Source organism: Oncorhynchus mykiss, chromosome 18, assembly GCF_013265735.2.
Source record: "Oncorhynchus mykiss isolate Arlee chromosome 18, USDA_OmykA_1.1, whole genome shotgun sequence".
NCBI classification, from domain to species: Eukaryota; Metazoa; Chordata; class Actinopteri; order Salmoniformes; family Salmonidae; genus Oncorhynchus; species Oncorhynchus mykiss.
In genome coordinates this window covers 42,834,937-42,858,097 of record NC_048582.1, presented here as the reverse complement: position 1 = coordinate 42,858,097, position 23,161 = coordinate 42,834,937, and the positions used below count along the sequence as shown (strand labels likewise).

Sequence of the window (23,161 nt, the reverse complement as noted above, 5' to 3'; positions counted from 1 at the left end):
CAAAAGTGTGGGGTCACTTAGAAATGTCCTTGTTTTTTAAAGAAATGCAACTTCTTTGTCCATCAAATTGATCAGAAATACAGTGTAGACAATGTTGTAAATGGCTTTGTAGCTGGAAACAGCTGAATGTTTTTTTTTCTACATAGGGATAGAGGCCCATTATCGGCAACCATCACTCCTGTGTTCCAATGGCACGTTGTGTTAGCTAATCCAAGTTTATCATTTAAAAGGCTAATTGATCATTAGAAAACCCTTTTGCAATTATGTTAGCGCAGCTGAAAACTGTTATGATTTAAAGAAGCAATAAAACTGTCCGCCTTTAGACTAGTTAAGTATCTGGAGCATCAGCATTTGTGGGTTCGATTACAGGCTCAAAATGGCCAGAAACAAAGACCTTTCTTCTGAAACTTATCAGTCTATTCTTGTTCTGAGAAATTAAGGCTATTCCATGCGAGAAATTTCCAAGAAACTGAAGATCTCGTACAACGCTGTGTAATACTCCCTTCACAGAACAGCGCAAACTGTCTCTAACCAGAATAGAAAGAGTGGAAGGCACCGGTGCACAACTGAGCAAGAGGACAAGTACATTAGTGACACCTCACAAGTCCTCTACTGGCAGCTTCATTAAATAGTACCCGCAAAACACAAGTCTCAACGTCAACAGTGAAAAGGCGACTCCGGGATGCTGGCCTTCTAGGAAGAGTTGCAAAGAAAAAAAACATATCACAGACTGGACAATAAAATCAAATATTAAGATGGGCAAAAGAACACAGACACTGGACAGAGGAACTCTGCCTAGAAGGCCAGCATCCCGGAGTCGCTTCTTCACTGTTGACGTTGAGACTGGTGTTTTGTGGTTATTTTTGCCTAAAATTACATACCCAAATCTAACTGCCTGTAGCTCGGTTCCTGAAGCAAAGAAATGCATATTCTTGGTACCATTTGAAAGGAAACACTTTGAAGTTTGTGGAAATGTGAAAGAAATGTAGGTGAATAACACAGATCTGGTAAAAGATAATACAAAGACAAAAACAACCGTTCTTTTGTATTTGTTGTACCATCATCTTTAAAATACAAGAGAAAGGCCATAATGTATCATTCCAGCCCAGGTGCAATTTAGATTTTGGCCACTAGATGGCAGCAGTGTATTTTCAAAGTTTTAGACTGATCCAATAAACCATTTAATTTCTGTTCAAAATGTTGTATTATCAAGACTGCCCAAATGTGCCTAAATAGTTTATTAATGACTTTACATGTTCAAAATTGTGCACTCATTAAACAATAGCATGGTATTCTTTCACTAATACATACTGGAAATTGAACAGTACAGTTAGATGAACAAGAATTTAAGCTTTCTGCCAATATCAGATAGGTCTATGTCCTGGGAAATTTTCTTGTGACTTACAACCTTATGCTAATCGCATTAGCCAACATTAGCTCAACCATCCCGTGGAAAGGACACGGATCGAGAATAAGTTAATGAAGCTGCCAGTTGAGGACTTGTGAGGCGTCCGTTTCTCAAACTAGACACTAATGTACTTGTCCTCTTGCGCAGTTGTGCACCGGGGCCTCCCACTCCTTTCTATTCTGGTTAGAGTCAGTTTACACTGTTCTGTGAAGGGAGTAGATCACAGCATAGTACGAGATCCTCAGTTTCTTGGCAATTTCTCGCATGGGATAGCCTTCATTTCTCAGAACAAGAGTAAACTGACGAGTTTCAGATGAAAGTTATTTGTTTCTGGTCATTTTGAGCATGTAATCGAACACAAATGCTGATGCTCCAGATACTCAACCAGTCTAAAGGCCAGTTTTATTGCTTCTTTCGTCAGGACAACAGTTTTCAGCTGTGCTAACAATTGCAAAGGGTTTTCTATTAAGCCTTTTAAAATGATAAACTAACACAACATGCCTTTGGAACACAGCAATGATGGTTGCTGATAATGGGCCCCTGTACGTCTATGTAGATATTCCATTAAAAAATCTGCCGTTTCCAGCTACAATAGTCATTTACAACATTAAATATCTACACTGTATTTCTGATAAATTTGTTATTTTAAAATGGACAAAAAGTTGCTTTTCTTTCAAAAACAAAGACATTTCGAAGTGACCGCAAACTTTTGAACAGTAGTGTATATATACAGTTGAAGTCGGAAGTTTACATATACCTTAGCCAAAAACATTTAAACTTACTTTTTCACAATTCCTGACATTTATTCCTAGTAAAAATTCCCCATCTTAGGTCAGTTAGGATCACCGCTTTATTTTAAGAATATGAAATGTCAGAATAGTGATTTATTTCATCATTTTCCCAGTGGGTCAGAAGTTTACATTCACTCAATTAGTATTTGGTAGCATTAACTTGTGTCAAACATTTTGGCTAGCCTTCCACAAACTTCCCACTCCCACAGTGGTTAGAGTGTTGGACTAGCAGCCGAAAGGTTGCAAGTTCAAATCCCTGAGCTGACAAGGTACAAATCTGTCATTCTGCCCCTGAACAGGCAGTTAACCCACTGTTCCTAGGCCATCATTGAAAATAAGTATTTGTTCGTAACGGACTTGCCTAGTTAAATAAAAATAAGTTGGGTGAATTTTGGCCTATTCCTCCTGACAGAGCTGGTGAAACTGCATCAGGTTTGTAGGCCTCCTTGCTTGCACATGCTTTTTCAGTTCTGCCCACAAATCTTTTATGGGATTTAGGTCAGGGATTTGTGATGGCTACTACAATACCTTGATTTTGTTGTCCTTAAGCCATTTTGCCACAACTTTGGCAAAATTGTTGGGGTCATTGTCCATTTGGAAGACCCATTTGCGACCAAGCTTTAACTTCCTGACTGATGTTGCTTCAATATATCCACATCATTTTCCTCCCTCATGATGCCATCTATTTTGTGAAGTGCACCAGTCCCTCCTGCAGCAAAGCACCCCCACAACATGATGCTGCCACCCCACAACATGATGCTGCCACCCCCGTGCTTCACGGTCGGGATGGTGTTCTTCGGCTTGCAAGCCTCCCCCTTGTTCCTCCAAACATAACGATGTCATTATGGCCAAACAGTTCTATTTTTGTTTCATCAGACGAGAGGACATTTCTCCAAAAAGTATGATCTTTGTCCCCATGTGCAGTTGCAAACCGATTTTTTATGCAAGTTTGGAGCAGTGGCTTCTTCCTTACTGAGCGGCCTTTCAGGTTATGTCGATATAGGACTTGTTTTACTGTGGATATAGATACTTTTGTACCGGTTTCCTCCAGCATCTTCACAAGGTCCTTTGCTGTTGTTCTGGGATCGAGTTGCACTTTTTGCACCAAAGTACATTCATCTCTAGGAGACAGAACGCGTCTCCTTCCTGAGCAGTAGGACGGCTGCGTGGTCCCATGGTGTTTATACTTGCGTACTATTGATTGTACAGATGAACGTGGTACCTTCAGGCGTTTGGAAATTGCTCCCAAGGATGAACCAGACTTGTGGAGGTCTACAAAAATTTGAGGTTTTGATTTTCCCATGTCAAGCAAAGAGGCACTAAGTTTGAAGGTAGGCCTTGAAATACATCCACAGATCACATCCAATTGATGTCAATTAGCCTATCGAAGCTTCTGAAGCCATGACAATTTTCTGGAATTTTCCAGGCTGTTTAAAGGCACAGTCAACTTAGTGCATGTAATCATCTGACCCACTGGAATTGTGATAGTGAAATAATCTAAACAACTGTTGGAAAAATTACTTGTCATGCACAAAGTAGATGTCCTAACCAACTTGCCAAAACTATAGTTTGTTAACAATAAATGTGTGGAGTGGTTGAAAAATGAGTTAATGGACTACAACCTAAGTGTATGTAAACTTCCGACTTCAACTGTATATGACAACAAAACACACCGACATGTAGCATGCTAATGTTAACTGGCTGGCCTGGCACATCGTTGCCCATGAAAGAAAGTTAGGCTAGAGCTCAAGCATTTTAGCCAGGTAGCCTAGGACAACAAACTAGAAGTGTGTACCAACAGTCAGAGACCGTTTAGGAGGATGGCATTGGCGTTTCTCTTCAAGTAGGGTGAGTCAACATGTTTTTTTCTACTTGCACAGACAGACACAGAAATCCGTACCATTCCACAGCCACATATGTACCTTAAGGTGATTAAACTAAATCGTTTTTGGTATATTTTTAGTTGTCACTGTACTTATCACCTAAGCTTAGTATATGTTGAAATGTTGCTTCAATAGTGGAGGCGGCTCCTGTTTTCGTTGCGACTTGCAGTAACTCGTGGTTCCAAAATCAGTTGTCCAAAAATGTCAGAAACATGACCTACAGTAAAGTCAAGCAACTGTTTGTTACGTACAATATGTTTTGTGGACTTCACCAGACAGAGGTTTCTCTCCGGTTTTGTAATGAAACAAATGTGTGGTTGAATTTATTCTGCCACCGTGTCTGGTCTCGGCCTTAGATAGCAATATATCGCTATCTCAGCGTCAAGCCATATGAACTAACAGGTTATAGTACAAACAATTATCAAAGCATGTGTGATAACACAGGTTGCAATTTGGCTTTTTTCCCCCCTGGGTTGGCTTCCCCTTTGATTTTACCCACGCACCGTTACTGTTCAAAACAGATACGCCTTTTCACTCAATTTGTCTATTTAATATATAAAATACGGTAAAACATACACAAAAGGGATAAGGTTAAGGGACTTGGGATACTTTGGTACAACAAAACACTTGTAAAAGCGGTATAGAATGTTCATAACATATCAGTGCATACATTGCATATGAAAATATACACAAAATGTATATAATTCTCAAACAAGTCTTTACAACAAAAAACCCAAAGCAGACTAACTGAACACAATATATTATCAATCATTTTCATATATTTGACTTATGCTACATTTTTACGAGGTTGTCTTACTCATTTGTGATGCATTTTGTTACTGTTATGTAACATGAGCGTTTCGTATAATCCCATGCATTTACATTTTGTAATTCGTTTTAATTGCTCATTTCAGGTTCCCCCACATAAATATTTTCATATCTTAAAATCAATATTGCAGCATTTAACTGGTCTTCTCCTTCATTGCATTTGCTATATCACATTAACTGATCGTGCAATTTTAGCAAGTTGTTTCAAGAAAGGAAACCAGTTTCATATCATGTATATAAGGGCGATTAAATAAAAAAAGGTTGAATATCCTACACAAAATACCAGAAAAATAAAAGCTCCATTATACAACAATAAGTAACTGTCACCAGCACAAATTAAACACTTGAAAAATAAGATCTAGAAAACATTTTACACAAGAACAAAAAAAAAAAAGGATGCAGGTTTTAACATAGATTGTCGAGACTACATTGCTAGAACATTCTGTACATGAGTGACCTGCAATAGACAGGGTGTTAAAACCAATCAAGTGTGGTGTCAAATGTCTCAAACCAAAGAGGGACCTCTCCCTCAGACTGAGGTGGGCGTGACGACAAGTTCAGACAAAAAATGTAGTGTGTAGAAAAGAAAGCCCCTGAATTGGGCCTGTTGTTGTTCTTCATTCTAGACATTCCATTTCTATGTGAAATGTTGCACCCCACTAGATAAGTCACTGGTGCCAGCCATACGCACTGAACCCTGGGATTCACCTGAGCAGGCAATGAAACTAAATCTGTGTTGCATAATGGACAGCAGTTACATTTCTAGAAATCAACACCACCTACTTACATTGTTAAATAGGACAAGTCCATTTGGCCAAGCTCACGGCAGAGTGTGAAGCATATGAAAACATGATTTCATATGGGAGAAAAAGTTGTTTCAAAATCGGCAAATTACTTTAGATAAAGTCTCTTGTTTTCGCTCAACCTTAGTGTAGTTCAAAGTTAGATCGTTTTAAGACTGAATGCCATGATTCAATACAAATGTCACATTGTGCTCCTTTCAATAGTAGAATCCATTTCATTTTTATAACTTGTGTTATAGTGGTCTATCATTTGACTTTGATAATAGGGGATTGGGTTCAGAGCGTGAGGCCAAAGGACATGTTGACACTGTAGCCAAGCAGGCCTCTAAAGAGCGAGTGAGAAAACATGCACACCATCAACACTAGCATTATATTAGGTTACTGAAACAAACTCCCCGGCTACTGCTGCAGGACTCCTGCATCGCAGCTCGAAATTACAAATCACACTCAATATGCAAACAGATCCACTGAGAGAATGACCACATTGTTTGTTTTAGGGATACCTAGCAAAGTCTATGCAAATATACTCATATTTACACACATCGTCCGTATTGAAAAGCCAACTGAAGCTATAGAAATATAGAATGTGTGTTTTTGAATTCTGCTGAAACAGCTCTTTTGAAACATTGCAAAGAGTTGCAGAAAGCTAAGGGAACATCAAACGCTTTTGTATAATGGGTGATTTTATACAAAGTTTAACTCTTCATCAACCCAAAACGATCTACAGTTAAACAGTTCTAACCTCTAACAGCAGGTCTAAAATGCCAACATACCAAATACTTCCCTAAAGAGAGCAACCAGAAGTCCAAAACATAAAATGTGCATTGCATTGGGGTCTTCTACTAGTAGAATGAGCCTTTAGAAGTCCTCTGATGCGTATCCCTGCATCTAACCTAATTTCTGGAGCAACAAAGATTAACAATTCCTTAAAAAATCAGAATGGAAACAGGTGATGAGGACTCCATATGCATCTGAGCAGAGAGAGGGCAGACACAAAGGCTATGAGTGTTTACTGTTGTTTCATAGAGGCTGTCAGTCATAACTGAACAATATTCTTCAGTGTCCCTCTACCCGCGTCCGAGGCATTTGGCATTTAGGAGAAGAGGTTGATATCGGCACTCGGGCAAGGGGCTCATTTTGGCCTTGGCTGACAGTGCCAGTTGACCACAAAGTGCCACCACCTGAGGCTTGGGCGTTGGAAATTGGTGGCAGAGGTAGGATCCATTCCTGTGTATCCCTGACCGACCGGACATCCTGTTTTTGCCCGTCTGGGTCTCTTCGCTCAGTGCCACCGATGAAGCCGAGCCAGCAATCGTCGCAAACAGCGCTCGTCAAAACAGAGTCATTCCCAAAGTGCATTTTGAAGGGGGGGGGGGCTTTCTGGAAAACAGACTGCTAACTGCTAATTATATCTAACAGAACTGAACAGTCAATATGGCAGGAAGTCCCACGGTGAAAACAACCAGCACTTGTTGAGCAAACACAGCATAAAGCCATCCATCATACTGTTACCGATACAGTCGTGCTCAAACTAAATACGTGACGACTGTCGTCCAACGAATCTAGTCCCTTTTACAAGTGGCATAAACAGCAACGAGCAGTCGAAACGTTTGAGAATGTTCCATTTTAAATCCATCCACTATCCTCAAGTCCCGATGGTTTTTTTTCGTGGGAATTGACACTTGCGCAAAACTCAGTTTGAGCAAGACCGCGTCGAGATTCTTTGAGCCCCCATATTCATTGCGCCGCCCCATACAGAATCCAACACACTACACCATCCTCCCTTCAGGTGGAACGCAAGCCCATACCGTTCTCTCTGCTTTGAGTCCTGGGCAGCTGGGTTAAGTGGTTGGATAGGAGGCAGGGAAGGTGTGGTGGTGGGTGGCAAATGTCAGTCGGGGGGGGGGGGGGGGGTTCAGTGTGTGTTGGGGGAGGGGGTCTGTGTTCGGGGTGCTTCAGGGGTCGATGACATTGGCGGCGTGGCCTCTATGTGACCCACGCGTCGAGTCTCATGCGTTTGATGTTGGCTCCCTCCTGCTCCACCTCATTCTGGGCCCGCAGGAGCTCCACCGAAGGGCTGAAGTCAGGAGGCAGGGAACGGCCACGGTTGCCCGCTGCACTTCCGCCGCCTGCCCCAGGGTCATCCCGGTCATTGCCCTCGTAGGAGCTGCCGTTGCTGCTGAGGCTGTGGGCGGGGGAACGGCCGGTTGGTGGCTCCAGGCACAGTAGGGAACCAGGGTACTGTGGCGGGGGCACGGTCGTCTGGATGCCCCCTCCAGAGGAGGACGGCGGGGGGCACGGTGAGTGGCGGTCTCGGCCGGGCGAGATGGGTTCAGACTTGATGCTCACATTGGAGTTGGTGTTGACAGTCAGCATGGCGCCCTGAGGTATGTGGCCCACCGGCCTGAGCGTCAGAGAGAGAAGTGCAGGAGATGGGAGGGGAAACATGGACAATGAGCCACAGCACAGAGATGGAAATTAAGAAAGAGAAGGAAGACAAGATGGATGAGAGTCAGTTTCACCTGACAATCAACTGCAAAACAAGCATAGTGACAGGCTTCTGATGTGAAGTTTCAGACACAAAGAGCACCAACAAGGCATAGTGGTAGCAACACCATTTGAGTCAATGATCAAATCCATTCCAAGCAATTGACAAGCAAAATTCAACTTCAAGCTCCCAAAATCCATACAAAAACAAGCAACAGCATTAAAAAAAGCATGAAATTGCCTGTGTATGGCAGGTGATTTGGCAAAGGGATCATGGCAGCTATCGAAAATTATCATCCAGAAACTTGATTTTTCAGAAATTCCGGATGGAGGATTCCAGAATTTCTGAAAAACCTGGGAACTGTGGTAAAGTTTCCAGAATTTTGTAACCTTACACCCGTTTAAGAAAAAGGTGGAAACCACCATCACAGAAATGACATGCCGGGGCAGCCAAAAGCGCACAGACATTACACAGTACGGACAAATACAGTACCGGCCCAACCACTCATCTCTACCCAAGAGGAGGTTGGACTGCGAGGCGCTGTGGGGAGAAAAAAACATTGGAGACACTTGCAAAAGGAAATGACAGTTTGTAGCTATGCATGTGAGAAGTGTGCAAGGGGTGTATGGGTATTCAACAATCTACCTATCCATCTATACAGCAATTTAAACAAGCATAGATGGATAATACATTTATGGAGAGATCATAAATAGATTGAAGTTGAGCCCAATCCCATTTCTTCAAATATAGGAGCATGAAAAACATTTGCAGGTGCGGAAAATTACATTTCATGATTTTCATATGTGGTCTCTGGACAGTGTTGCCGGATTCAATGTTAGACAGTCCTATGGATAATGCTAATATGTCACCCTGTGGAAAAGGCAACTCCCTCCCTTTAAAATAACAGACTTTGCGCACGTGTGTGTGTGTAAGTACAGTATAATTGACATTGTCCTGAATAACATTGTTCTGAAAAGGGATTGTGTGAAAACATAGAATAGAGAACAGTCCCCAACCACCCGAAGGTACACATTCACCTCAGATTGGCTGCCAGACTGGAGATCTGGCTAGACAATTCCCCACTCTGTTTGTCCATGCCCCACATGCTGTGGACAAGAGAGAACACTCAGTCACACAGGCTACTGAGGCTGAGTGTGTGTGCGGCTGGGGTATTGGTTCTAAGCAGCGGGATCCATTTTGACCTCTGCCGTTTGGGACAAACCGTGACTTCTCTCCTTAAGGCCTGGAAGACCCGCCCGGTAACAGCTTTGCAGGTTCTAAGGAAATAAGCTTTCCTGTATGCTGCAATCGTAAAGCGGTGTGTGGAGTAAGAACGCAGCATAATAGGACAGTCCATATTGGTGCCCCATCAGAGGAAAGGAATACAGTGCATTTGGAAAGTATTCAGACCAAGACTTTTTCCACATTTTGTTACGTTAAAGCCTTGTTCTAAAATGGATTAAATTGTTTTTTTCCCCCCTCATCAATCTACACACAATAACCCATAATGACAAAGAAAAAACTGTTTATATACGTTTGCAATTATTAAATATTAAAAGACTAAAACAGAAATACCTTATTTACATAAGTATTCAGACCCTTTGCTATGAGACTCTAAATTGAGCTCAGGTGCATCCGGTTTCCATTGATCACCTTGAGAGGTTTCTACAACTTGGAGTCCACCTGTGGTAAACTCAATTGATTGGACATGATTTGGAAATGCACACCTGTCTATATAAAACAGTTGACATTGCATGTCAGAGCAAAAACCAAGCCATAAGGTTGAAGGAATTGTCCGTAGAGCGCCGAGACAGGATTGTGTCGAGGCACCGATCTGGGGAAGGATTCCAAAACATTTCTGTAGCATTGAAGGTCCCCAAGAACACATTAGTCTCTATCGTTCTTAAAATGGAAGAAGTTTGGAACCACCAAGACTCTTCCTAGAAAAACTGAGAAATCGGGGGAGAAGGGCCTTGGGTCAGGAAGGTGACCAAGAACCCAATGGTCACTGACAGACAGAGCTCCAGAGTTTCTCTGGAGCAAAGTACAGAGAGATCCTTGATGAACGTACTCCAGAGTGCTCAGGACATCCGACTGGAGCGAAGGATCACCTTCCAATAGGACAACGACCCTAATCAAACAGCCAAGACAACGCAGGAATGGCTTTGGGACAAGTCTCTGAATGTCCTTGATTGGCCCAGCCAGAGCCTATACTTGAACCCGATCGAACATTCCTGGAGAAGAAATGGGAGAAACTCCCCAATTACAGGTGTGCCCATCATCATATCCAAGAAGACTCCAGGCTATAACCGCTGCTAAGGGGGCTTCAACAAAGTACTGAGTAAATGGTCTGAATACATGTAAAACGTGATATCCCATAAAGACAAAAAAAAAACTGACATTGTAAATTGTTGAGGGGAAAAAAACAATCAATTTTAGAATAAGGCTGTAACGTAACAAGATGTGGAAAAAGTCCAATTCACAGACCCCTTCCAAAGAATGTGAATTGCTTGCAGCTACAAATGATACGGGGACACTATGCTACATGACAGGAATGGTCAGTCAGTGTTTTTGATGGACAGGTCGACAGTCGTCAATTGGTTTGTAGAGAACGGAGGAGGGCTTCATGGTTGCTTTGTGACGTGGCAATGCAAGGATGGACTTACACCAAGTTGCTAAGCGACGCCAGACTAAGTTGTTGCTGTTGTTGATGTTGCTGCTGGGATAAAGACTGTTGCCATGGCGCGTTGCCTTGCAGCAGGCCGCCTGGCGACGCCAGGGCGTGGAGAGCGGTGATGTCAGCGCTCGTCAGCTGGTATTCTGAGGGAAGCGAAAAACAGAGGGAAAACTGTTGCACATTTCCTTACATGTGCTGTCATTTTTTTATTAAATCAAACTTAATCTACTGTATATAGGAACTCAAACTCTCTGTGCAGCTGTGGTGCATTTTGCAGCTCGTTGTTACTCGCTCTTTGCTACTCTGAAACTACTGATCTTCGATAACATCAAGTGTCAGGGAGAAATGAAAACCAGAAGGACTGTGTACAGAGTTGTGCAATCCTGACCTACAGTGTGTGTGCAGTATATATCAGTGGAGGCTGCTGAGGGGAGGACGGCTCATAATAATGTCTGGAATGGAGTCAATGGAATGATATCAACCACATGGGTTTGATGCCATTCCATTGACTGCATTCCAGACATTATGAGCTGTCCTCCGCTGGTATATACACAATACAAGCACGTATAAGCATTTGTAGCTATCTGCTCATGCTTCAGGTAACCTGTGTTGTAAGCTGTCGGCATGGCGGAGAAGGGCATCCCCTGCGCCAGGAGGCTGGGCGTTGTCACGGAGACCACCGGTGTGGTGAGCATCTGGGTCACTTGTGCACCGGCCAAACGCTGGGCATTCTGGGATGAAAGGAGATGAGAGGGAGACTGTTAGACCAACTAAACAAAGAAATTCAACCTTGGTGTTGGACAGAACTGAGCGACATGTTTAAAACCCGTGTATTCAATGAATGGAACTTTTGACATGCTTGAATGTCAACACGGTTGGATTCATGACAAGCTACGACTTTCAAAATGTTTCTCGTATTTGGTAGAGGTGGTGTTGGGAGACATCTTGAGACATCATGCATCAACACACATAATAGTAGTGGTGGCATTGCCAGGTGAACGCGAGCCTTAAAGTTCACTTAAAATTTCTAGCTGGAAATAAGCAAACTTCAAAAAGTGAACTATCCCTTTCAATGTGTGCCATTCATCGTTTGGGTAACCCCATGCAGTTTCCAGATGGACAGGGAACGTGCTGCGAGGTGGTGGCAAACTGCCGAGGGAAATGACACCCGTCATGCTACCCAATGGTGTCAGGGTTTGACGGAAGAAAATGGGCCTACAAACAATGTCGATGAGCCGAATGAGGTGTGCGGCGAAAAATCGTCCAAAGTTGCTGCTAACGTTCCCACTGATCGATGCTAGCGTTGCTTGAAAGCTACCTTTATTTTCCCCCTTAAAATACACAGACTGATCATAGTTGAATGACGATATGCAGTCATGCTGGAATCCCATAACCTCGACCCTAAAGCCACATGCAGTCAGATGGCAACCATAAACTCATGACCATACCGCCACATGCCACTGGACTAAAGACAGAGACCATCTATACTTTGGGCTTAAATGACGAGTTGCGTTGCACAATTGTGACCATGTGAATGGAGGGGGGTGGGGGGGTGGTCAACAGTCATCGACACATGCGAGTGACGGGAGAGAAAGATTCACCTCGCTCACCATCTCCAGCTCATCATCTGTCTGCAAAGGGACGGGAGCGGAGATAATTACACCACTGACCTTTCTCTGAACTCAAAACACAGTCATCTCTAGTTTAGACCGACCGTTGACTAAAAGGTCATGCTGGAGAGAAGACAGTATTCATAGAGAAGAAAAGGTCCTGTTTGTCAATGATAATATATATATTACAGATATACTATAGTGTATAATACAATCTTTTATTATATAACCTTTGCTTACTCTAGATTGCACAGGTTGTGTTTTGGCAATCTGGAACTTCCATGCTAGATTTCACTCGTTACGAAACCGAGATAAACCTGTGCATAATAAGTGTCAAAGTTTGTAGAAGGGAAATATTCACAACCTCTGTAAATTATTATTTTGATGCAATTAAAAAAAGGTGTCCAAAAACAGAAGGGTCCCATTTAGTCTGGTAAAGCCTGGTTGGCCCTGGTTAGACCTGGTTCGGCATGGTTGAGCTCACCATCTGCATCAGGCTCTTCCCACCCTGAGTGGTGATTACCCGGATGTCTGGCTTGCGGCTGTTGACCATCTGTGGGCTCTGAGGCGGAGGTGGGGACTTGGCCGGAACTACTTTCCCCAGGCTGTTGCCGTTGGACACCGAGAGGAGGCCCGGGGAGGCCCTGGCACTGATGTATCCGTTAGCTGAAGGGGGAAAAGGAAGAGAGAACGTCCAAAGATAAATGACAAAACAGCTTGTAGGTAAATCAACACCTAGGCACAGCAATCATTGTTTAGTGTACTTAGGAGAAGTCATTTCTTTTTTTTTTTTTGAAGTATTTTCTTTCATGATCACCGATCTCAAAAGGACCTTATATATGACATACAGCAAAGAGCCTATATGGTCTCTGAGGAAATTAGATGGAGGGTCAGACTTCATGGTTTGTGCAATGCGATCATCTAAATGAGCAATAATCACTTAAAAAGCAGGTCAGATGAGACAGAAGAGCCGCAGACAGAAAATCCTACAAGTGGTTGCTAAAATGGCAGTCCTCAAAACAGTTTGTTTTGGACTTGGGGCTCGGGTAAGCTACGACGCAATTAATAAACTTGCCCTACTGTCCAAGTGTCTCTTGCAAGATCACATAGGCCTAATGATTAGTTTGTATTTTACATAATAGAACCAAATATAATAGCATAGTAAGCCTAGAGAATATTACTTTACACCAAAAACGCTTTCTTAGGAGCTTTTAGGATAGTTAGCTCACTGATCATGCCGGACAAAACTCAACAGTGTGCGCCACCAGGCAGGATAGAGTCTATGCTTGGATTGAAAATAAAATACAAGACTAATAGTTTGAACACCGTGTGCTCTGATTCACTCACCAAACATTCACTCAAGAAGATTCTAAATGCACATTCCCATGAAACTGATTGAGATCAAATGATTGGCTTGCAGATGCAGTGATGACGGCCCATCTCCGTTCAAAATATAACATTTTCTTGAGACAATGTGGTGGGCATAGGCCGACGTTGCAATTGGAGGATGTATTTTATGCATATTCTATAATGGATATTCAATTGACTACATACAGTATGTCAGTACAAACTGAGAAATTATAGCTCCTGCACCTAAAAATAAAATAAATAGCACTACATCACTGGATGTACTCCCAAACACACGACTCGATGACAAACAATGCTTTGATATATAAATAAAATTGTTTTTCAATATATATATATATATATGTGTGTGTGTGTGTCCGTAGTCATCTCGCATGGCTCGTGAGCTGTGAAAAACATGTTGACGTGCGTGTCACACAACATGACAAAATGTCTTTACATCATATCCTCAGCTATCCCTGGACTGCATGCTTCAACCATAACGCTAGGCACGCCTCTGTCCAAAAGCCTGGGGCTAGATTTGATTTCTCCCCGAGGGAGGGTTGACAGTGACACCTGAACCTTCTGGGTCTCCCTCTCTACCTGCCACCCTCCTGCATTGCTCCGGTGTCAATCCAGGAAACTGCTGGGGATTCCAGGCACGCCAGCTGACGTCAACATTCCCAGATGATTCAGGGCAGTCCCAGTAATTACATTGACGTTAATGACAGAGAAGGGAGGGAGAGGAACTGCTAAGGACCTGGGTGGAGTATATGATTACTCTTGGCAATGTGTCAAGCATCAAAATGTTTTTCACTTTCCTTTTTCTAGTCTTCTAGCAGGCCCTTTGCTTAAATTTTTTTTTTAAGCAACATCCGCATTTCCAAAATGCTGATATTTATTGAGACTTTTGGAAACGTTTTTCTGTCATTTGAACATCTCAATCAATCATTGTGGGAGCAAAATCAGAGTACGGGAATTTGTGTCTAGCGCCTAAGATAATAGATTAATTTGCTGTTTTTCACTGGGTACGCCGATTTCTTAGAGCGTAGTATTGTCAGTAGCAGTGTTATTGTAGAGTCTGTCAAGGTTACTCACGGACTGGACTTGGGCATCCGCCATTTGAGTTGTTCAAGTCACCGCCGAGCATAGCACCTGTTGAAATGATGAACACTGGCTGAGCAAGGAAAATATGAACATTCCTACTAGTAGGACACGGAATGTAAATGTTTATTACAAGTATTCCGATATTTTCGATTTGAAAATACAAGTAGTTGAATATTGGAATGTATTGGCAAATATAAATAAATGCTCCCATGCATTTGAACCCAGGTCCTAGGAGTATTTGAAATAAATGTATTTAGAAGAAAAGTATCCAAATACTTCCAATGAGCGATAATCACTTAAAAGCGGGCCAGATGCGACAGAACAGCCGCAGACAGAAAATCCTACAAGTGGTTGCTAAAATGGCAGTCCTCAAAACAGTTTTATGGACTTGGGGCTCGGGTAAGCTACGACGCAATTAATAAACTTGCCCTACTGTCCAAGTGTCTCTTGCAAGATCACATAGGCCTAATGATTAGTTTGTATTTTACATAATAGAAGCGAATATAATAGCATAGTAAGCAGTATATTACTTTACACCAACGTTTTCCATTGCATGTCATGATAAACATGACCCTGGTTATGGCAGAGCACAGAGTTTGTGTGGAGAGAAAAGATGACAACCTAATTTCCTCCACATGCCACAGTAGAAGGCCCTCCCGCTCTTTCGCTCACCTGCGCTGGCCGGTCGCTGTGGCAACCCGGGAGATCCTGTGCTTCTCTGGAGCGCCGGTGGCTGGGGTGACAGGTGGTGGTTGTCAGAGAGCGATGACGACGTCACGTAGGAGGTGGTCACCATGGCGTTCCCAGGGTTACTGAACTGCAATGCGTTCTGAGTAGAGGCCTGGACGGTGACGGGCACGGAGAATGTGGGGGGCGGGACCGAGGACTGAAAGAGATGAGAGAATTGACACTTAGTACTTTTCAACCATGTTTCAGGCCTCTTGATATTTGATAGACAATGAAAGAACAGCAGTTTGATACTGCTCTAGGTGAAAGGGAGCTTCCACCAGTGTTCCTCAAACCTCTATTTGAGTACCACCAGCCAGGACAGTTATTTGACCTATCCCAGTACTAGCAGCCGTACTAGGGGATAGTGGCAAGCTAAGGGCAAGGGGTTTTAGATTGGGTGAGAGTGAGAGAGGGAGATACTTACACTGACACCGTAGCGCTTGAAGAGAATGTCTAGGTCTTCGGTGGTCTTGCGGTATTTGTCGTCGTTCAGGGGGCTCTGGTCGATGGAGTCCTCTCCGTCCGGCTCGGGACTTTCGCAACCGCTGAAGCCTTTCTTTCGCAACGTCTGTGATGACAGGGTGAAAAAGAGCGGAGGGAGACAAGAGGAAAAGATGACACGGAAGGTGGAGGTTAGTCTGGCTGAATATGAACTAGTGCACACGAGAGTTTCAGACTTCCGGATCTGGCAAGAAGACACACAGCTCAGTTCTGAGACAAAATTCCCATTCCCTCTCTGGCTGCCATTTGCGTTCCACAACACTGGAGGCTACAGAAAGGCGACACCACACTGTGGCTGCAAATACGGTTCGTTGTTCTGCCAAGAACTGGGTTCAAAGCGGTTAACTGTGCGTGATTGAGCTTGCCTGGCGCAGTGGGACCAAAGGAATAGTCACAAAAGTGCAAATCCTGCCCACATGGCATTCCAGGCAGGCTCAAGCAAAAGTGGTACGGTTAGAGGCGGATGGCTCTTTGTGATTGCTTTACCTCGATGATGTCAGCGTTGGTCCGGCTCTCGTGGGGCTCGTTGTACTCGGTGTATTTGAGCAGGACCTTGTCCATGTCGGTGCTGGCGTACTGGAACAGCTTGTTGGAGTGGTTGAAGATGATGAGGGCGATCTCACAGTCGCACAGCACGCTCAGCTCGTACGCCTTCTTCATCAGGCCAAACTTCCTCTTGGTGAACGTCACCTGGATGGGAGGAGATTTATTTATTCTCTATCACATTTATTAATATAAGCACTTTGGCCATCAGCATTGTCACAAAGTCCTTTACGCAGTAACATAATGGAGGGTGATGGGAAGAGCTTGCAGAGGTTGCGGAAAGGAAGGCGTAAAAATGAGTTGTGGTGTGTCTGTAGAGGGTAAATTCATGTCATTAACACGTCCGGCGGCGTGACAAATCTGAGTGAACCGGCAGTGTGGGTTTCCTTTACCTGCTATTCATTTAAATTGGTGCCACCGTCAGGTTCTTCAGTGACGTTTTCATTAGGGCACACTGTAGCAAAATGCTTCAAAACATTGTGCCACAAAAAACATCTCCCTCCATTTCAGACTGTTTTCTTCAGTTTTGTGCCGAATGAACATGTCCCAACTTTGCCAACTAATTACAGTCCGTCCCCCCCCCCCCCCCCCCCCCCCTTCCCCATTTCTCAGATCCATGAAAATACAAATGAGATGATTTGATGATAAAACTGATAAGGGCCTTTAATATCCTCTGACACATACGACACAAAACGCACACGCAAGCAAGTGCGCACAAGCACACGGAAGAGCAATAGAGGACAAGGAAGGGTGTAACATCTACTGGGGTTATGCTTTTGTAATACGCTATTACGCAACGCCACTGTAGTGATACGTGACCTTTGGTCAGCAATGCTGGATTTGATTTGAGCGTTTCGTGTATCCATGTTGTGTGTGTACATTTCTGAATTACTGGAGGCAATCACCGTTGTTATTGGGGAGGAATGTAGGAATGTGAATGAGGAACATCTGTCACTGAATAACTGACATAAACCGACCATAGCCCTTGTACCGGTTTTATGTATTTTGCTTATGTACAACCAGGAAGATTATTTTCATGTTTAACCATTCATGACTAACAAATTCATCTAAAAATCGGAACATCAGTCCAATAGCAGGGTGGTTGTTAATAGCAGGGTGGTTGTTAACTCTATACCTATTTGTGAACAAGAACCGTAACAGGTGACTCCTTGAAAAATGAGAAACTCACTTGCACATACTGTATAACTGCACATTTTTCCCAAAACAGTAGCACACAGACACCCCTGCACTCGGCCACAATCTCACTCACACACTTTTACCATTTCAAAACACACACAGAGAGAGATCAGTAACTTCTATCCCTGATATGACTGTGTCCACTGGCCTGCAGCTGCTGTGGGTGGATTGATTTATCTGGAGCAGCTGTCCGCAGAGCTGTGTGTGATCTGGTTGACTCCATGCTGGTTTAAACTCTGTGCCTGCTCGGCCTGAAACACTATGCACTCTCAGAAAGGGCCATGGGTGCACGAGCGCTCCATTCACGTCAAACACAAAAACACCCTCAAACAAACCACGATACACTCTGCACAAACCCAGAAAACAGAAACATTACACTACAACACTGATACGATGTTGGTTAAATGGGCACAGTGACACTAACATAGAGAAAGATATACATTTGCACTTGGGTAGGGCAGTAGCCAAATTTTCATGTCATATAATCCTTCATACAACCCGGGAGTTAAGGTATTACCGGTTTAGTACACTAGGGGGTGCCAAAACACAAAAAAAGCCCATTGGGCATCAACTACCACAATGCTATCAAAATTAGCCCAAATAATAGCGAATTTCCATGGAGGCTGCTAGCTAAACAGGCTAACGAGAGCAAACAAAAAAAATGTAATTGCAAAAGACAGGCAGTCCAACTCAAAGTGATACATATATAAGTAGGAGCTACCGCTGGACTCACCTGCCCCCGCTTTCTCTAATTGTGCTATTTACAGACACGTGACTGGCTCAACTGTTCTGGGGATCTATGGTAAGCTTCATAATGTCAAATAATGTGACGGGTGAAATAAAGAACGCAATCGGCTTTTATCTTTTAACATACTGCACAAGTTGACTTCATGTATTTCTGTAAAAAGTAAACTACAAATATTACAGAAAAACTTAAAAGAAATAGTTCCAACCGCATTGATGGTGTTGAAAAACCATCCCGTGGCCATTTCCAAATACCCCGAGGTAGACAGCCCATGCCAACTTTGCACCTGTTATTTTCAGAATGAAACAAGCTAAAAATCGTTATAGTCTTATTAACCGTAAGCTCTTTTTCCTTCTCATCAGTTCTATTTGACTGTTTTTGGTCAATTTATTTCAACAGGTACGTACTTTGCACCGGTACAAACAATGAATCTAGCCCATGGTGACAAATGGGCCTTGGTGGGCGAACACATTCATGGGTCAACCTGGGTATAACTGGATCGGGAGGAAGGAAGGATTACTTTTTTTTGTTGTTCAGTATTCAAAGAAACAAGGCCCCATCTTTCTCGACTATAAAAACAACAACAGCTTTGGTACAGACTTTGAGATGTGGCCGTGTCTCCAATCTCACCTGTCTGTTCCTCTCATCGGTGATCCGTTGGATCTGAATCTTCTTCCTCCCCATGCTTCCTGGTGGTGGTGGTGACTGTTGGCTGGGGTCAGTCAAACAGGGTCAAAGGTCAGAAGGGCCTCCTCTCAGGCGAGGGGGAGGTTAGCCTATTAGCTCTTTCTGGAGCACGGGCAGCCTCAGAAAACACACGCAGTCGCACGCGCGCACACACTCCTCTGCCCAGGTCTGGGGTGACGGGCCAGAGGGTTTTCTGTTGCTAGAGCTGGTGGAGAGGGGGGTGGGGGGAGGGGTAGGGGTGGGGTGGGGGGGTTGCCCTCAGTTCATTGTTCACTCAGGTCACCAGTTTCTCAACCGTTGTGGTGAGGACGATGTCACTCCTGGAAAGGGAGGGGAGAGAGTTACTTCTACATTCCTTAGGTACACACAGGAAACAACCCTTATGGTGCGTTTTCATAGAACAGATGCCATGTTTCAGTTGTATGTGACTAAAATGCCTCAGAAACTGGGGGGGGGGGGGATAAAACTAACTGAAAGACAACTAAAGTAACCGCAGGCTATAAAATATAAAATGTATTAATTGGACTGATTCAACAAAGCAGATTTGCTCCTAATACTACAACTCACTGTTAACATGTCTGTAAGTACTGTGGACCCAGTTACATGAGAGAAATATGTCATTTTTCAAAACCTATGGCTCAAGGACAATAGCCCAGGTAATGCAGTCTGACCTGTCTGAGCACACACACACACAACTATTACGCTTCTCCAGTCAGTCAGTTTAGGCACGCACAGAGAAAGACAAGTAAAATACTCCCCACAGCTCAGTGTCAGAAAGGCTCTGATGTCACCCTGCCCTTGTCACTCCTCCCCATCAGAGAGTGATCCCGCAGCCTCACACTGAGGAAAGGCATGCTAACCGCCGCTAGCGCTTCCATCCTATTAGCGACAGCCTTCAATTCACCAAGGCTGGTCTGTGACAACAGGGTGGCGCACTAAGCGCTAGCTGCCCAGTAGAGGAATTCCCAAGCACAAGGACGTCAGAGGGAAAGACGGACGGATTACGGCAAGCATCTAAAAAAAATACCTGTGTTCACACTACACACATGGGGGGAGGGGGGGTGTATTTGGGTTGCTTATACTTCCAGGTGAGCCTGATAGATTAGAAGTCTGTAGCATATTAGCGTGTAGCGTGATGGTTTCATAGACTAAAGTGAAATGACAAGATGAGAAGAAGCAACAAGGCCAATTTCCTACTCTGGAGTCAAACCTTGTTCCTTGGGACCTGAGACTGGTGGGTGAAGCAATGTGGTTCGAAAACATTCTGCAGTGATTTCAAGCGTTGAATACTGAAGAGGGACCTAAAATGACTAAACCGATATCAGAATCACCTTCATTCGCCAAGAACATTTATGCATGCCCGGTTTTAGCCATCCCCCTTAACATTAGGCACTTCCTGCCAAAGCCGAAAGCCATTGAACCTGGAACAAAGCGGATTCTTCTTCACCATAGTCCACACAATGTGTTTACTCTTTTAGCAGGGGTTCCTTTCCATTCAGCATACATTTTCATTACATTAAATACATCCTCATATTCCTCTCATAGGACTCTGTTGTAAGTTAGGCCCACATCTCGAGAGGGTCTTACGGGGCTCTTTGTAAAACTGTGTTCAATTAGCTGTTCTCGGAGTTCGATGAACAACCTCTGTTATTTGGCACTGGTTTGTACCGTCCATATATTTTTGGTGTTTAGGCTTCTATGAATACACGAGTGGTTTTAATACAAACCCAGGCTATAGCCTAGTGTCCTCCCTAAGCTGGGATCAGAAGCATAAGGGAAAGCGTCTCTATCCCAATCGTATTCCTTGTGTCGTACAGTATTGCAGCTTCCCTAGACGCATTAAGTCCAATTAATGCTCAGCCGGAGGGAAATCCTGCATAGTGGGTCCCCAGGATCGATGTTGAGGTAAACTGCACTAAAACCAATGACCGAAAAGGGAAGCAGGTAAATTTGCACAGACCATGGTAACCCCCACCTCAGTCAGAGAAGCCTGTGACCTGTGTCCTTTAGTACACGGGTCTGTGCCGTCCACCTTCATATTCACAAGTCGCATGTTTCACTGCTTCTAAAGACTGCTTCAATTTGAGGGGGAACGTGTTCAGAATTCACACTCTTCTGCCAGGTCTCTTGACAGCCACGCAAGGTTGTCATGGCCCCTCACTGTGTGCTCACAGTGCTATAGCCACACTTGTTTGATGGTTTGGACTGATATGACAAACTTGGCATGATGTAGCCAAGCTAAAGCTCACTTTAGCAACCAACCAAGTACTCCAGGATAATATGGAATCATGTTAAACCCATGTGTTTGTGTTACATGCTAAGCGACCACGTATCGTTGAATATGGAACCATTCGGTTACACTGAATGATCGGCCTGTCTGTCATTCAATGTGATGGTGTCTAACTGTTACGCCAAATGACAGGCGACTGTCATTGTACTGTCCAATAATGCCACCGCAACTTATCTACACATGAACACAGCCTTGTGGCTGTTATGTAAATGCCAAAAGCGTTTCCCCTTCAAGCGCTGACCCGTCAAGCCCCTAGCTTTTCAGTGGGATCATTGTGAGGCCAGATGGAAAATATGCAAAGCCAACTCTGTAGCTGGTGGAGAGCACTTAGGTCCTCCACAAAACCAGCTTTATTTCATCTTTAAAAGGTCTTGGGAAAGTGAGGACTGGGCGGGAAATGTGCTGCCAATGTACAGTACCAGTCAAGTTTGGACACACCTACTCATTCCAGGGTTTTTTGTTATTTTCTACACTGTAGAATGATAGTGAAGACATCAAAACTATTAAATAAACACAACCAAAATAGTGTTAAACAAATCAAAATATATGTATATTTGAGATTCTTCAAAGTAGCCACCCTTTGCCTTGATGACAACTTTGCTAACTACATTCATGTGAACACAAACACATTTACAGTAAATTAAACATGACCTAATTTGCCCAAACAGCCCATCAGAAATGATAAATACACCAAAGCTCTCCATTCCAATACCACGACTAAAAACAAACTTAAATTGTGTGTTTATATGATGGCAAGTGCCATTAAAAGACAATGTTAGAGCAGGGCTTTGCCTATGTAGGTCACAGACACTTAACAAGTCTGAAGACACTGACCATGACAAGAAAATTAACTCCAAAAACACCCAAGTGTTCCTCCCTGTGATCATTTCCATTATCAAACATGACATTCGCTCCAGAGTGTTTCATCTAAATAAAAGCATATGGCACAATGTGACACTCCATCGAGGGAAACTGCATGTAGGTGACTATATCCATATTGGGCAAGAAAATGACTTTTTTTATGTACCCATATTCATGGGAATCCTAGACAGTAGAACTCCCGTTCTACAATTTAGCCTCTGCACTTGCCCCCTTTCTCGACAGAACAATAGTAAACAGCGGCTGGTGAATAAGTTGTGGATGTGCCAAACCCCAACAGTATACCACAGAACAAAATCAACATTTAAAAAAATATAATATAATGAATGACACACGAGGAGTAAAAACTCTGCAACCTCACAAGTTCTTGACTTTGCTGACATATTCGGCTATAGTTGGTCTATTGGATTGGCCGTAGAATGAACCAGAACAAGGATTCTGCTCTGCAAGGCATGTCCTCCCTGTGCTGCACTTGGCATGGCTACTCCCACTCGTTACTCTAATTGACACATCCGTCCTCCCCCTTACGGCGCTGATGGCTCAATTAAGAGCTGGCTGGAGGACTGATTAGACGCAAAAGATAATGAGGCCGCGGCTCGACACACGCTGAGCCAGAGCAGAACCGAGCTCACTCTGACAGTGACATTACAG

At 43.6% G+C, this 23,161-nt stretch overlaps 1 protein-coding gene across 13 annotated transcripts in view; it reads right to left on the bottom strand.

The window, feature by feature from the left end:
- Nucleotides 1-4,610: 4,610 nt before the first annotated feature.
- LOC110496316 (myocyte-specific enhancer factor 2D homolog) overlaps nt 4,611-23,161 on the bottom strand; it is a 28,767-nt gene continuing 10,216 nt past the window's right edge. The window contains exons 2-13 of one of the 13 annotated variants that reach the window (XM_021572141.2): nt 19,285-19,661; nt 16,656-16,859; nt 16,093-16,236; nt 15,612-15,825; nt 14,931-14,987; nt 12,973-13,154; nt 12,489-12,509; nt 11,483-11,609; nt 10,868-11,021; nt 9,239-9,307; nt 8,694-8,741; nt 4,611-8,117 (exon numbers count right to left, since the gene is read on the bottom strand). In XM_021572141.2, coding sequence (XP_021427816.2) covers nt 7,700-8,117; nt 8,694-8,741; nt 9,239-9,307; nt 10,868-11,021; nt 11,483-11,609; nt 12,489-12,509; nt 12,973-13,154; nt 14,931-14,987; nt 15,612-15,825; nt 16,093-16,236; nt 16,656-16,859; nt 19,285-19,338 — 1,692 coding nt within the window. In that variant the 5' untranslated portion in view covers nt 19,339-19,661 and the 3' untranslated portion in view covers nt 4,611-7,699. Of the gene's footprint in view, nt 8,742-9,238; nt 9,308-10,867; nt 11,022-11,482; nt 11,610-12,479; nt 12,510-12,972; nt 13,155-14,930; nt 14,988-15,611; nt 15,826-16,092; nt 16,237-16,655; nt 16,860-19,284; nt 19,662-23,161 lie in introns of all 13 variants that reach the window. The other 12 variants (XM_021572138.2, XM_021572144.2, XM_021572143.2 and 9 more) reach the window with 12 other exon arrangements.